Here is a 14618-nt window from a genome sequence, read left to right on the forward strand (position 1 = left end):
TCATAATATTTTGCTTTGCGCCGGGTCTGTTTTCCACCACCAACTTCCAGCGGTCACCATGGCGACGCGCCGGGGAGGGGGGCGGGCGCGGCTAAGGAAGCCCTAGGGCCTAGCCCGCGGGGCGGCCCCTGCAAACTTTTCCGGGTCTCCGGGTCCTGCGGGCCCGGTGGGCAAGCGCGCTGTCCCGGCCGCCGCGCGGAGTCGCTTGCGGGGCTTCCCGGACCCGCCCTGAGCGCCGCGTCCGCGCCGGCGAGGGCTGCAGCCACCGGCTTGGGGACCCCGGGACCACGCGGCTCTCACTTGACCCTGCTGCCGAACTCACAGACGCCGGCGCTTGGCAGGTGGCGAGGGTGGGGGCGCCCATGCTCCCCTTGCCGGCCACACACACACACACACACACACACACACAGGCCCGGGGAGGGAGAGAGCAGCCTGACTCAGGCTCAGGAGCAAAGGGCAGACCCCGGGCCCTGTGCTCCCTTGAGCCGGCAGACCGGGTGCGCCCGGCGGGAGGCGGCTGCTCCTCGCCTCGGGCAGTGGCCAGGAGAGGATAGAGGAGGCCCGGGCCCTGTTCCCACCCGGGCGTTCTCTGTCCCGGGGGCCCCAAGCCAAGGCCACTGAATGTCCCCACCTGGGGGCCCACGGGGCCAGGACAGGCCTTGTGCTGAGCCGGGGCCTGTAGACCAGCGTGCCTTCCCGCCGTTGTGGCCCGTGGTGCTCAAATCCGGCTCCAGGGGTACTTCGGCCGCCCCAGCTCTGGATTCTGGATCTCGGGGCAGAAAAGTGGTAGAGGCAGAAATTTCCAGTTCGGGCTCGGCAGTGCCCCTCTCTAACGCGCCATCCCGTTTAACAAGAAACGACCCTTCTGTTGCGTAGCCGACCAACCCCGCCCCGGCTCACTTGGCACAAAGTTCTCCGTGGTGGCCTAAAATTCTACCTGCTTTTCTCCCTCGTTCTCGAATTTCCGGGTGCCTTGAGTAGCCGAGCAACGCTCGCCTGGGCAGCGCAGCCCGGCGTGGAGCCACAGGGCCAGGCCCGCGTGGCCGCCGCGGTTGGCTCGCGAGGCGAAGGTGGGCCCGGCGCGGCTCGGCGCCGGCCGGCGCGCGGCGTGGGGCGGCGGCGCGCCGGTCGGGAGCGGCGTGCGCCCGCCCCAACTGCAAACCGCGCACCGGCCCGGCGGCGCGTCGACGGCCCCACGCGCGCGCCTGCGGCCTTCGCCGTCCGCCCGAGCTCGGCTGCGCGGCCAGTCTCCTGGGAGAGGGGCTCCGCTTTGTCGCCCTCCGCCGTGAGCGCGCCGGCTCCCCGGCCTCCCCGGCCTCCCCCGACGGGGCCATTGTCTTAGCCCCACACTTGATGAGTATTTGGGGAAAACTGGAGGAATATATTACCGACTCGGTGCGCGGAACAAAGGGGCGCGTTTCCTCAGGTCACGCTGAAGTGGCCCCGAGGCAGACCACTAGAGCCCCGGCCCCTGCAAAACGGGTCTCCTGGGCCCGAGGCACTTGGCGGGGATTTTCCTTTAAAGAGTAGGGGACGGAGGCCTGGCTCCCCGGCCGGTCTGATCCCCGGACACTCCCGACTTCGCCCCAGCACTTGCCGGGAATCGGTTGTTCGGAGCCCTTTCAGGATGAAATAGTGACCATAATACTCGTGGTTCTAGCCGCACGCAATCTGCTCTAACAGGAGCAGAATCGAACTGCTCCTTGGAGCGCTAGTCTCCCCGAGCGGGGAGAAAGGACCTTTACATAACAAGGGAAACTGAAGAAAAGCTAATTGGATTAAGTTCTCGGGCTGGGAGGTGAGGGGAGGCTCCTGGACCGGACCGCGCGGAGCCGCACTTCCCTAGTCGTCGGTTTTGACACTATGAAATGTCACCTGGTGCGCCCCGTGTCATTTCTTCACGCTGCCATTGCCCCAAACTTTTATTTTGGTTTCAGGATGGCGATCTGGGGATGTCTCAGATTTTCGGAAAAGGGAGCGGAGTGGATGTGGAAAAGATTTCTGTTTCAGAACCCGTTTGGGGTGTTTGCAGTTGGGGTAAAAGTGACCAGGTGTCTCCACGACCACCAGCTACATCGAGGACAGAAAACAGAACGTTTTCCCACCCCATAACCCTCCCCCGGAACGTACAAGGAGGTCCGGTCAAGTGGAGAGGGCAGTTAAAACCCCTAACTGGGGCTTGGCTGGTGTGGGGTGTGGGGAAACCCCAAGTCCCTACGTGAGCCCCTTGTGAATACTTGGCTTCAAAATGTAGACATGGGTTTAATTTTGTTCAAGGGTATTTGCTTCCAAATTTGGGGTGCTCAGGAGATGTGTAGTAGTGCAAGCGCTTGACATAAAAATATAGAGGGAGGGGCTTTTTTCCTTCTGTGGAGCTTTCTATACCGCCAGCAGAGAGCACCCCAGCAGGGCCCAACGCGTACCCGCAGCCCGGCGCGAGCTGCAGGCGACCCCTCTCCATGCCTCGGTTACTTTGTACAGTAAGGAAGACTGCGGGGCTCGGCCTTTCCCCACTCTGCGGGGGCCCACACCCACTCAATGGGAGAGGGACTTGGCTCTTGGGACCAGAGATAGGCAACCACCCAGGAAAACCGAAGATCCCCCTGGCCCGAGGCGGTGGATGTTCTGGCCACCAGGGCCTCGGCAGAAGCCTGGAGGGGCTGGAAATCTCTGCGCCGACCGAAGAAAGACCATCTGGGGCGATGCCCGGATGACCTCTACTCCCACCCCACATCTATTTCCAGCCTGCTTCGGGGGGAGGGGGAAGCGAAGAAACATTCTGGTGGTGTTTGTTTCTTTGCTCGGGGAAGGGACGCGAGCGTGTGAAGGGATGGCCGAGGCTGGAAGGCACTTGTTGCTCCTGTCTGCTCCTACACATCATCCCCAGCATCTCGTCAAGCTGCGGCCTCGGCCCAGGCTGCGCTCACCGCCCTGCTCCTGCCCCTCCCTGACCCTATCTCCCCAAGACTCCCCGAGGCTGCGTCTGAGTGGTGGTGGGAGTGGACTGGTTGGGGACTGTGGCTGGGGAAGGGTGGGGGGCAGTTCCAGGGAGCTTCTTCCACCTGGAAGGAGCGTAGGGAGCATAGCTTAGATCTAGAAGTTTGGCGGCTCCTCCAAGGTACTAGAAGTGAAAGGTGGAGAAAGTTCTGCTGGAGAACCAAGACGCCGGGCTTTTTCGTTGTAAGAGATTCCTTGGCTTCCTTCCTCAGTTGTTACGGACCGCCGCGACCCCAAAACCTGACTCCCACAGCCCCCAAAGTGCCGAGGAGTTTTGCAGACCCTGAGGCCAGGCCTCGCCGGCCGCACTGCGTCCTGCCCTCCCTCTAACAGAGTTACAGCCCCGCAGCGGAGCGCGTCGTCGGATGCCCCTTCCGGGCAGGGAGGTTACACCCCGCCTCGGACGGCCCGGGGCTCCCACCTCCGACCCCGCGCGGATTCCCCAGGACCACCGTGTTCGCCGCCGTCACTCCCTCCAGCTGCGCGTCTCTACCAGTCGGAGCCTCCGTCCCCACCTCCCAGGCACCGTGCGAAGCCCTCGCCCTCCCCCGCCTCTGGGGAGTTCCGCTCGGCTTCCTGGCCGGAGCCACCAGCCTCAGTGCGCACCGCTATTCCGGGGCCCCCAAACCCGGGGGAGGAGCCGGGCCCGGGAGGGGGCGGTCGGCTCGCAAACTTTCTGCGAGCGGCACCTCGAGCTCGCCGCGAGCCAGAGAATCTTTACGTAACTTTGTGTTCAGGGCAAGCAAAAGCGCGCTCGTCAGCGCGCGCGCGCGCACACACACACACACTCACTCACACATTTACACACACGATCACACTCTTACACACACACGCACACACACACACTTCCACGCATCCACTTACATCGCACATTGCGACGGACTGAAAACTTGTGCACGCTCTCCGTTATTTCCTAGGGTTCCACTGTCAAGTTGACCCTTCTGAACTTTTTGAAACTCTTTCTGAAGTTCCCCTTCTCCCTTTTCTTTCCCTCCCAATGTCTCCCCCCCCCGCCCCCCACCAGTAGGACTGACCTGTGGAATCCATGTCGGGTTCCTCCAGTAACCCACAATGCATGCTCTTCCCATGGACAGCACGGGCGCCCCCCAAAAGTCCTGATGTTTGGGGATCCCCTGTGCTAGAGATGTCCAGGGAGGAAGGGAGTCGGAGAGAAAAAGAGACGTAGAGAGTGCAAGGGCAAAACGAGAGAGGAGGAGAGGAAAAGAGAAAGAAGAAAGAGGAGAGAAGGAGAAGGGAGAGAGGGCAGAGAAGGGGGAGAGAGAAAGAGCGAGCGAGCGAGGGGACACTCAGTAATCCAGCCGGGCAAAGCCAAACCCGTCAAAATGTTTGCGGATGTTTCATGGGAAAAAGCATCATTTTATAGGAGCCCCGATGGGAGCAATGTCATTGATAGGCCAGCCGGCCTGATGAATGGCCGCTCGTCAGATGGGGCCGTGGCGAGGCGCACTGTGAAGCCCATTGTGGGCCTGTTTTGAATAAGAAAAGCCGCCTCCGAAAAGGGGGGCTCAGAGCGACGCAATCCCAGCCCTCCGACTTCCCCCTTCTATTATAGCATTAGCAACGTTTTTCTTATTTAAAGTTCCAGAGGCCTTCTCCAGCCTTCGCCCGGCACTCATTATAGGCGAAATCAAAATTGGCTTAGATGTGGCCCCCTCCCCCCTCCCCAGCCCTCCCCCGACCGGGCCAGGCGGGGCGGTGGGGGGCGGCAGGGGACTCCGGGGAGCCTGGGGAGTCGCCTACGCGGCCACGAGTGGGCCCCACTCCTTTCCCTCTCCTCTTGTGTCCCCCCTCCCGGTTTGGTCCCGGGTCAGATTTTGAGTGGGGGCCCTGGGAATGGCGGGAGGAGGTATGCTTCGACTCCCTTCCACGCGGATCCGCGGACACTCGTGGAGGAGTGGAGGAAGCTGAGGGTGAAAGGTGGGGAGGAGAACTGCAGCCCTAAGACCCCAGCCCCCAACCTGGGCGGTGAAGAGGCCGCCTGGCGGGGAGGGCGTGAGGGGCTGACTCGTCTCCTCCAGAACTTTCTTCCCCTGGGTTTATCCATCTCCTTCACCGAGTCTCTCCCCTTTCCCTGCCTCGCTCTCGCTCTCCGCCTGTCTCCCAGTCTCTGTCTGTCGTTCTGTCCTTCTCTCGTCCTCTGGGTCCCTCTATTGCTCCTGTTTTGGCTGCCTGTCTTTCTGTCCAGCCCCTGCCCCCACGTCTCTTTGTCTCTCCCTAGGACTCTGCCCCTCTGTCTCTATCCCCCTTGGTCTCTCTGACACCCCCCTCCCCGCCTCTTCCCGTAACTCTGTCAGTCTGTCTGTGTCCCAGACCCTCCCTCCCTCCCTCCCACCTCCCGCCCTCTCCCCCGCCCCCCAGCCAGCCGCGAAGTTTGTGAGAAGCCCGGCGTCCAAGTGGGGACGCGGTTTTCCCAGGGACCCCCTCCCCGGCTGAGTTTAAAGTGCAGAAAGAGGGGGGGCGAGGAGCTGGGGGTCTGGAAGTGGAAGTGGGGGGGGCAGGCTGCGTCTCTGAGGGCCCCGATAAAGTGGCCGTTCGCGGGCCGGCAGCGCTGTGATTAGAATATGAATGGGGCTCGGCAGGCGGAAGAGAAAGGCGGATTACCCCGGGTGCTTTGACCATGGACAGAGGCAGCGCCGGCCCGGCCGCGGAAGGGGCGGGGCGCGCGGGCGGGGTCCCTAACGCCTGGCGAGGGGGGTCTCTAACCCAGGACCGCAAGCTGGGTGCGCCTTCCCGCGGTCCCTCGCAAAGCCCCCCAGTCCGCCCTCCAGGAAGAGCTAAGTGGGACAATGTGGGGGGAGGCACAAGGGGCCAGCACGTGCCGAGTTAAGGTCACGGTGCGGGAGGAAGGAGGCGGCGGCGGCGGCGCGGAATGCGGGCTGGACAGAGCCCGGGTTTGGCATATTTCAGAGCACTGGGTTCGAATTCCGACTCCAGAGATTCCTTAATCTTTCTGGGCCTCGGCTTCCTCGTCTGTAAAATGGGGCAGAGATGTCCGCTCTCAAAGTTAGGGGGTTAGAGTCAATGAAGCAGTGGATGGGGCAGGAGTCGAACATTTGCTCTTTACCATCTACCCCTCCCAGCACGTCGCCGCGTGGCCCGCTCCTTCCCACCCCCTGGTCTCAGCTCAGGGTCGCCTCCTTGGAGTGGCTGTGCCTGAGCACTCTGTGCGGGTCCCCTCTGACTCCGTCCGCTGCCCCGTTCATTACCCGTTTCTGCAGGAACTTTGTTCACAGGGCCCAGAACAGAGCCAGGCATTCTTTCCAGCTGCGACGGTTGACGACTAGAGAACCGATGAAAACCTGTGGCGACCCAAGGTGGCAGTGGCGATCGCCACACGTCGTCGTGGTGTGAGTGGCGGTGAGGACATTGGGGTTCGGAGTCCGAAGATCTGAGCGTCCAGGTACACCTTACCCATCCTCGATTTCTCCCTGAGCGAAATGGGGCGAATGATAAAAGTTTCCTTCTGCCGCCTGCAGGCCCAACCCTGAGGTAGAAGACTGGCCTGGGAGCTTGATCAGGTGCATGCTGGTGGCAGCGGGGAGCTGCCACCACCCTGAGTGTTGGGGGTCCCCGGGACAGTTCTTGAGGGATGCTGGGGGGGGCAAGGTGGTCTGTTATTATCTTAATTATACACGAAAAATGGAGATGGGGTGAGGTGGGGTGGGCCGGGCTGGCAAGGAAAGTGAAGAGAAAGAAGTCGCATGTGGGTCAGGCGGGCTGGTGCACGGAGGCTCCTGCCCGGTGCTATCTAACCTGGAATGGCACTAGCTCTCCCCACTGACGGTGCTGCAGCACCTGGGGGCTGAAAGAAATGCAAACCAGCACGTATTCATTCATCCCTTGGCAGATTTTTATTGCACACCTGTTATGTGCCCACCACTAGTCAGTCTAGGAGCTGGGGATACAGCAGTGAAGAAAGTAGGCTTTAAAAAAAAATCCCTGCCTTCCTGGAACTTACACTGGAATGAAGGGAAAAGCCAATGGGTAAAATAGATAATTAGATTACATAGGTTGTCCAGTGATGAGTGCTATGGAGCAGGTGGGACCAGGGAGGACCTCTCTGAGGTGGTAACACTTGAGTTTCAAAACAGTGCTATCCTAGGGGCCGGTAACAAGGGTGTGTTCATTGGTGGAAATTCACTGAGATGTGTACACTTACAATTTTATGCTTTTTTCCCGAATGTATTTCAAACCTCAATAAAATCCTTGTTCAGATTCAATAACATCATAATAGGAATAGCTACCATGTACTCTTTATGTACGGACTGTGCTTCCACTGTGGTGGGCATTTCCATGCATTACCTTGTTTAATTCACACAGTACAACTAACATATAAATATTGTTGTTGTCCCCACTTTTCAGAGGAGGACAATTGGGGTTCACCATGGCTCTCTTCCCCTTGGACACAGTCATGAACAATGCAGTTTTTATTCTCCAGAGCTCAAAATCTAAAGCAAATATAGCAAAGTCTGCAGTAGGGAGAGTGTGGGTGTGATGGGGACCAAGAGGGGAGGCCGGAAACTGAGCCCGGGAGGCTGGTGGTGTTGAGGCAGACCCCTTGAGGAAGTGGAAGCCAATGACTAAGCTAGGAGCTGAACGCAGCAGGCAAAGGGGTGGAGGGGTGTTGCAGACACCCTCCCTCCCTCTTTCTCTCTGTCTCTGTCTTTCTTTTTCTTTCTTACAATACTGAACAACCAGTCATGTGCCAGGCTTTGCTCTAGGTAGAGATTCAGAGGTGAACAGGATAGACATGGGTCCTCTCTCCCCTCCACCTCCTGGAGTTTACATTCCATTGGGAGAGCTCACAATTAACAAAGAAACTAAGATAAACAATAATCCTGCTTTCATGGATCTTACGTTATAGTAAAGACATGGGCCCCAACCTTATGTTTGTTAATGATTTGCTAATTAGTTAAGTAATTATTTCCATAATAATTGAATAATAATAATAACACTGCCTGAGCACCTTCTATGTACCTCTGTGAGTTGTGGGGATAAACAGTCTGATATGACTCTGTTTATCTTAAGTCTTGGTTCAGTGAAGGAGAAAGTCAAGACTATAAAACAGTTGGATAAGTACTCTGCAAGAGGGGTGCCTGAGGTTGCTATGGAAGGAAGGGACTCGCCCAGCTCACTCAAGAAGCACCTGAAGGTTAAATTGATTTCTGTCCACAAGTGTCTTTTATAGTCAGAAAATGCAAATAGTTAGATGTCGAGTTTTAAAAGGATAGCAGTTTGGTTTATTGCCTTCTAAGTCATTGGACACTGTTTCTCAAATGTTGGTGTGCAGCAGAATCAGCAGGAGAACTTGTTCACAATACACACTGGTGAGTCCTGTGTGTATTCAGGGGATACAGGGATTCTGATTCAGAAGGTCTCCAGTGGGCTCAGTAATATGTACTTAAAATTTTTTTATTATTACAAAATTTCAAGCAAATGTAAAAGAAGAGGGGATATGAACCTCCATGGACTATAAGATAACTTCAGTTATTATTACAATGTGGCTACTATGTTTCATCTGTAATTCTATCCTATTATACTCCCAATCCCACCCCAAGAATAGACTAATTCTGATGCAAATTCTAGGCATCATATATTTTCATTCATAAATACTCTAAGTATGTACCTCTAAAATAAAAGATTTTTACAAAATCACTATCATATTACCATTACCACACCTAAAATATCAACAATAATTCCATAACCCAAATCTCACCATTCAAATTTGCCTAACTGCCTGATAATAAGTGTTGGTTTGCTTGAATCAAGATCCACACAAGATCCACACGATGCATTTGGTTGCTATGTCTCTTAAGTCTCTTTGAATCTGGAGATTTTCCCTCCCTATTTCATTCCTTCTCAGTTATTTGTTGACAAAAGCCAAGTTGTCTTTCCTGTTGTGTGCCCAGCATTCTGCACTATGTTCATTGCATCCCTGCTGTGTCACTTAACGTGCTCTTCTGTCCCCTATAGGTCCTGTAAATTGTTAGCTGGGTCTAGAGACTTGATTCTTTTCATATTCAAGTTTATGGCAAAAATAGCACATTGGTGGTGATGTGCACTTCCTATTGTATCACAAGGGGAAGTCACACAGTGTCCCTCTGGGTTGTTGAGAAGATGAGAGGTTCAGGTGTTATCAGGCCCTAGGTTCTTTCTGCTTATGCTCAGCTTCCTGCTTTTCTTGCCTTCTGCTATTAAGGACATGATCACAAGTTCATTCATTCTTCATGATCACAAGATGGCTGTAATTGTTAAAGTACCACAGCTTCCCTCACACACTTCTCAAAGACTGGTAGGAGAAAAGAGAGTCTTTCCCTTCCCCTTCCTTTCTTAAGAGTAGGAAAACTTTCTCAGAAGCCTTTTGGATAATTTTTCCTCCTTGTCCCATCAGATAACTGATTTACCTGTCCATCCCTTAACCAGTAACGAAGGGCAAATAAATACCATGGGAGGCTAAGATGAACCAAAATTCTCCCCTAGGGTTGAAGAAGGGTCCATCTTCCTCTAAAACACACAGACATCAGGTACATGAACCAAATCTGTGTTCAGTTGCTAAGGAAGAAGGGGAGGCATGAGTAGCCAGTAGTGACTGCCATACCATTCAATAGAGAATCAGCCTTGCATAACTTCATGCTGTGTAGCGGGAAGGGCTCTCTGCTCAACTAACAAAACATACATCTTGTCCATGAATACCTTCACTCCAGGTTTTTGCCTTGCGGGAGAACATGACCTCCACATTTTCCTGTTTGATTCCATCAACAGTTCATTTGTGAGAAATAATATTCACTGAGGATGGCAAAAGCTTTGCGCTCCACTCATTTCTCAAGATGGAATCTTCCAAACTTGGTTCCTTGGTTGGGTTTGACAGGTGTAAAGAAGACCCATGTCCCCAGCCCTGCAAAAACCTCTCTCCCTTCTTGTGCATGAGAAGAACTGATTTGCCAGAGTGAAATGGTTTACTCTTGGGAGCCAGTGCTCTTGCTTATAGTAGACGGGTCATTTTCAGGAACTATGCATTGAATGAATGAGTGAATGTCTGCTTTTAAAATGCATAAATGACTGGAAGAAAATAATTTACACACAATGCAATTCCAAGAGAAATTCCAATGTGGTTTTATTTCATCTGGAAGTATGAATCAGTGCAACTGGTAAGAAAATTTTTATCTTTTTTAAACAATTATTTTTGCCTTTGTTAAATAACGAGGTAACACGTGTATGCTGTATAACTCAAATTATATGAAGGTGTATTAAAAATTAATCATCTCCTTTCTCTCCTATAATCCTATTGTGATAACATATTAATGATTTTGTATATGTGACTCCATACCTTTCTCTAGGCTCAAACATAAATTAATAATTGGATAAGAACATTTCAGTTTGGTTGTACCATAATTTCTCCAATCTCCCTTTTTGAATGTCATTTGGGTTGTTTCCAGGTTGTTGGATTTTTTTTGCTATCATTGGTTATGTTAAAATAGACCATCCCTGCACATATGTTCTTAGGTACTGATGCTTTTATTTCTGTCAAATAGATTGTTGTGAAGGGCAACATGAGGTCATTTAATATTTTAATGACTTTGAAGGATTGCTTTCCCCAAAAGTTTAACATTTCACATTTCCACCACCAATATATGAAAGAGCCAGTTTCTGCATGCCCTTACATGCACTGAATGTCATTACTTTAAAAAATTTTTTAGCCAAATATGGAGTAAAAATGATGAATAATTGCTGTCTTAATTTATATTAGTGGGGTTCAGTGCCTTTTTGTGTATTTATTCAATTTTTGCATTTTGTCCTTAAAGAATTGTTTACTTCTGTTCTGTGTTAAGCAGCGTTTAAAATGGCCCGTTTAAAATGGCCCCCGGGGGGACCACACCTCTGGTATTCATATACTCATGTATTCTCTCTCCTTGAGTGTAAGCTAAATCTTAGTGATTTGTTTCTAATGAACAGAATTTGGCAAAAGTGATGGGATGTCACTTTCAGGTTTTTTTCCATTCTATCGTTTGTGCTTTGAGGGTCTTATTTAAGAAATCTTCTTGTTGTCCCCGAGATTATAAGAAAATGTTTTTGTTTTTTTCTTTCATTAGCTTAACCTTTTGACTATTCCATCAGAGACATTTAATCCATCTGGAGTTCATCTTTGTAAACAATTTTTTTTCAATGCAGTTAACCTTTTTCTTTCCCCCACCAAAACTTTTGTCTTAGTCAAGCTCAGACTGCCATAACAAAATACTGCAGATTGGGTGTTTTAAAGAACAGAACTTAATTTTCTCACAGTTCTGGAGGCTAGTAGTCCAAGATCAAGGTTCTGGTTGACTTGGTTTCCTGGGAGGATTGTCTTTCTGGCTTGCAGATGGCCAACTTCTCTCTGTGTCCTCATGTGGCCTTTCCTTGGTGTGTGTGCCTACACCGATGAAGAGATCTTTCTCTCTTCTTCTTGTAAGACCAGTAATCCTATAGGATTAGGCCCCCACATTTATGACCTCATTTAACCTTAGTGACCTCCTTAAAGGTCCTATCTCCAAATACAGTCACATTGGGGGTTAGAGCTACAACATATAGATTTGGGGAGGGGGCTGCCGAGGGGGAACACAACTCAGTCCATAGCAACTGTTAAATAATCCATACTTTCCCAGGGGTTGGTGGTGCCCCCACAATCATATTCTAGTTCATGTACATGTACTCTCTAGTCTTTTTCTGTCATCTCTTTGCCTGTCCCTGATCTGGTGCCACTCCATTTTTATTACTATGGCTCTATAACATCTTTATATACTTGCTATATAAGCAAGTTCTCCCTTCCATTATTTTTCAAAATTGATTTAGCTACTCATGGAACTAATGATTTCATATATATTTTAAAATAAATTTGTCAGATTTACTAAAACGTCCTGAAATATTTTAACTGGACCTGAATTAAAGTTGTCTTGAATTGAATCAGCACATTTACATGTTATTCATTCTACATATGAACACAGCGCAATCTCTCCATTTATTGAAAAAAAATGTGCCCTTTATTTTTTTTTATTTTATTCTATTCTGTTAGTCACCCTACAGTACCTCATTAGTTTTTGATGTAGTGTTCCACAATTCATTGTTTTTGTATAACACCCAGTGCTCCATGCAATATGTGTCCTCCTTAATACTCATCACCAGGCTAACCCATCCCCCCACCCCCCTCCCCTCTAGAACCCTCAGTTTGTTTCTCAGAGTCCAGAGTCTCTCATGGTTCATCTCTCCCTCCAATTCCCCCCACCTCATTTTTCCCTTCCTTCTCCTAGTGTCCTCCATGCTCTTCCTTATGTTCCACAAATAAGTGAAACCACATGATAATTGACTTTCTCTGCTTGACTTATTTCACTTAGCATAATCTCCTCCAGTCCCTTTCATGTTGATGTAAAAGTTGGGTATTCATCCTTTCTGATGGCTGAGTAATATTCTATTGTATATATGGACCACATCTTCTTTATCCATTCATCTGTTGAAGGGCATCTCGGCTCTTTCCACTTGCGTGCCCTTTAATTGAGTTTCTTGTTAAAAGTCTTTGCTTTGATTCATTCCAGGAGGCTTTATGGCTGGGTTGCTATTGTGCATGATACCCTGTCTATATTTTATATGTAGCTATTCCTGGTATAGAGGAACACTCTTGGGTTATTTTCTCATAATTTTATTTAGGCATGGAACAGTCATGGGGCTGTGCCACTCAGGTCTCTTTCAAGGGTACCTGCTCAGGGAGTATGGTTGCCTGGCATCCTCTGCTGCTACCACTCTGAATCCACCATCACATTCTTGCCTATGGGGGCCACACTTCAATGACTGGGCACAGCAGGGGTGATATTCTTTCTTTCTTTCTTACGGGGATGCAGACTCTGACTTGAGGTCTCCCTCTGCACCTAACCAAGACATTCTTAGAACCATGCTGATGTCTGAGAGTATTTTACCCAATTTACCTTCCTCTTCGCCTTTTGCAGGTATCAAACATGCCCTGCAGTGAAGATTCTCCCCATCTTTTTCTGTTCTAGTCCCTTTTCTCTTTACGGAGATTTCCCCCCAGTAAATTTCTATCATGTCTAATCTTGTTTTGGCTTCTGCTTCTTGGAAGACCTGTACCGAAACAAGGAATAATTTACATACAGTAAAATGCTCAGAGCTTGTTTACTGTTCCATGAGTATGAGAAATGCTTATTATGCCCCTATATCTCATTCTGCCAAATATATTTGCTGACTTAATTCTTTCTTTCAATGGTCATTAAAAGACCATTTTAATGAGATTCCTTAGGTGAATATATGGTTGCTTTATCTATTGAAATACGTTTTATAAAAATAGAGCATCCTTTTTGTCATATCTATGTTCTGATAACATTGCTACATTTTAAAAAATTTCAAATTTCTCTGATTTGCCTTTCTCCATCCCTATATTTTTAAACTTTTTATAGCCTTTTGCTTTAAGGATTTCTATTGTAGACAATATTACACATTAATGCTCTCTGAGTCTTTATATTTTTATACTGAGTTTGATCTATTTCTACTTATAACAATTACTCTTATATCTAAATTCTTAAAAAACCCTATCAGTATTTTTTTCATGTATTCTATCTTTCTGTTTCTTTTTTCTTTTCCTTCCCTGTTACTTGTCATTACAAAGGGGAAAATTAAACCAAGTATGGGTTTAGTAGTTATGAGCAACCACCAGGAAAATAAAATTGAATGTATAATTTCAAGCAAAAGAAATTTCAATCTATCTGATCACTGCTTTAAAATTTTTTAAAAGACTTTATTTATTTCAGAGAGAGAGAGTGCATGGGGGCAGGGGCAGAGAAGAGAGTCTTAAATAGACTCTGCCCTGAGCACGTAGCCCAACTTGGGGCTTCATCTCAAGACCCTGAGATCATGACCTGAGCTGAAACCAAAAGCCAGACGCTTAACCAACTGCACCACCTAGGTGCCCCAATCTGATCAATTTTAGTTACTGATTGCTGTGTATGTAAAATTTTTGTTTACTTATTTGGTTGTAATGGTTGCTGAGCTTTACAACAGTGACATTTACTGAGTTATTTATTTACACCTCTGTTTTTAGTCACCCTCCACCCCTTCCCCCAGTGTTTTTTCTTCTTGATGGAGCACTTCTTCTTTTTTTTTTTTATTTTATTTTATTATGTTATGTTAGTCAACATACATTACAACATTACTTTTTGATGTAGTGTTCCATGATTCATTGTTTGCGTATAACACCCAGTGCTCCATTCAATACATGCCCTCCTTAATACCCATCACTGGGCTAACCCATCCTCCCACGCCTTCCCCTCTAAAACCCTCAGTTTGTTTCTCAGAGTCCATAGTTTCTCATGGTTCGTCTCCCCCTCCGATTCCCCCCCTTCATTTTTCCCTTCCTACTTTTTTTTTTTAACATATAATGTATTATTTGTTTCAGAGGTACAGGTCTGTGATTCATCAGTCTTACACAATTCACAGCGCTCAACATAGCACATACCCTCCCCAATGTCCATCACCCAGCCACCCCATCCCTCCCACCCCACCACCACTCCAGCAATTCTCAGTTTGTTTCCTGAGATTAAGAATTCCTCACTGATATGAGGAAT

General features: G+C 49.8%; 1 protein-coding gene and 1 long non-coding RNA gene across 7 annotated transcripts in view; one reads left to right on the plus strand and one right to left on the minus strand.

Annotated features, from left to right (window-relative positions):
• RFX4 (regulatory factor X4) overlaps window positions 1–4437 on the minus strand; it is a 155589-nt gene extending 151152 nt beyond the window's left edge. For all 5 annotated transcript variants that reach the window (XM_073900350.1, XM_073900349.1, XM_073900351.1 and 2 more), the window contains exon 1: window positions 4032–4437. In XM_073900350.1, coding sequence (XP_073756451.1) covers window positions 4032–4074 — 43 coding nt within the window. In that variant the 5' untranslated portion in view covers window positions 4075–4437. The remainder of the gene's footprint in view (window positions 1–4031) is intronic.
• Window positions 944–14618, plus strand: part of LOC112831017 (uncharacterized) — an 18590-nt gene continuing 4915 nt past the window's right edge. For both annotated transcript variants that reach the window (XR_003210262.2, XR_012380628.1), the window contains exons 1-2: window positions 944–1070; window positions 6252–6418. This is a non-coding gene — a long non-coding RNA (uncharacterized lncRNA). The remainder of the gene's footprint in view (window positions 1071–6251; window positions 6419–14618) is intronic.

The sequence above is a fragment of the Callorhinus ursinus genome, unplaced genomic scaffold (genome assembly GCF_003265705.2).
Source record: "Callorhinus ursinus isolate GAN/ISIS: 27379988/994484 unplaced genomic scaffold, GSC_fseal_2.0 scaffold14, whole genome shotgun sequence".
Taxonomy (NCBI): Eukaryota; Metazoa; Chordata; class Mammalia; order Carnivora; family Otariidae; genus Callorhinus; species Callorhinus ursinus.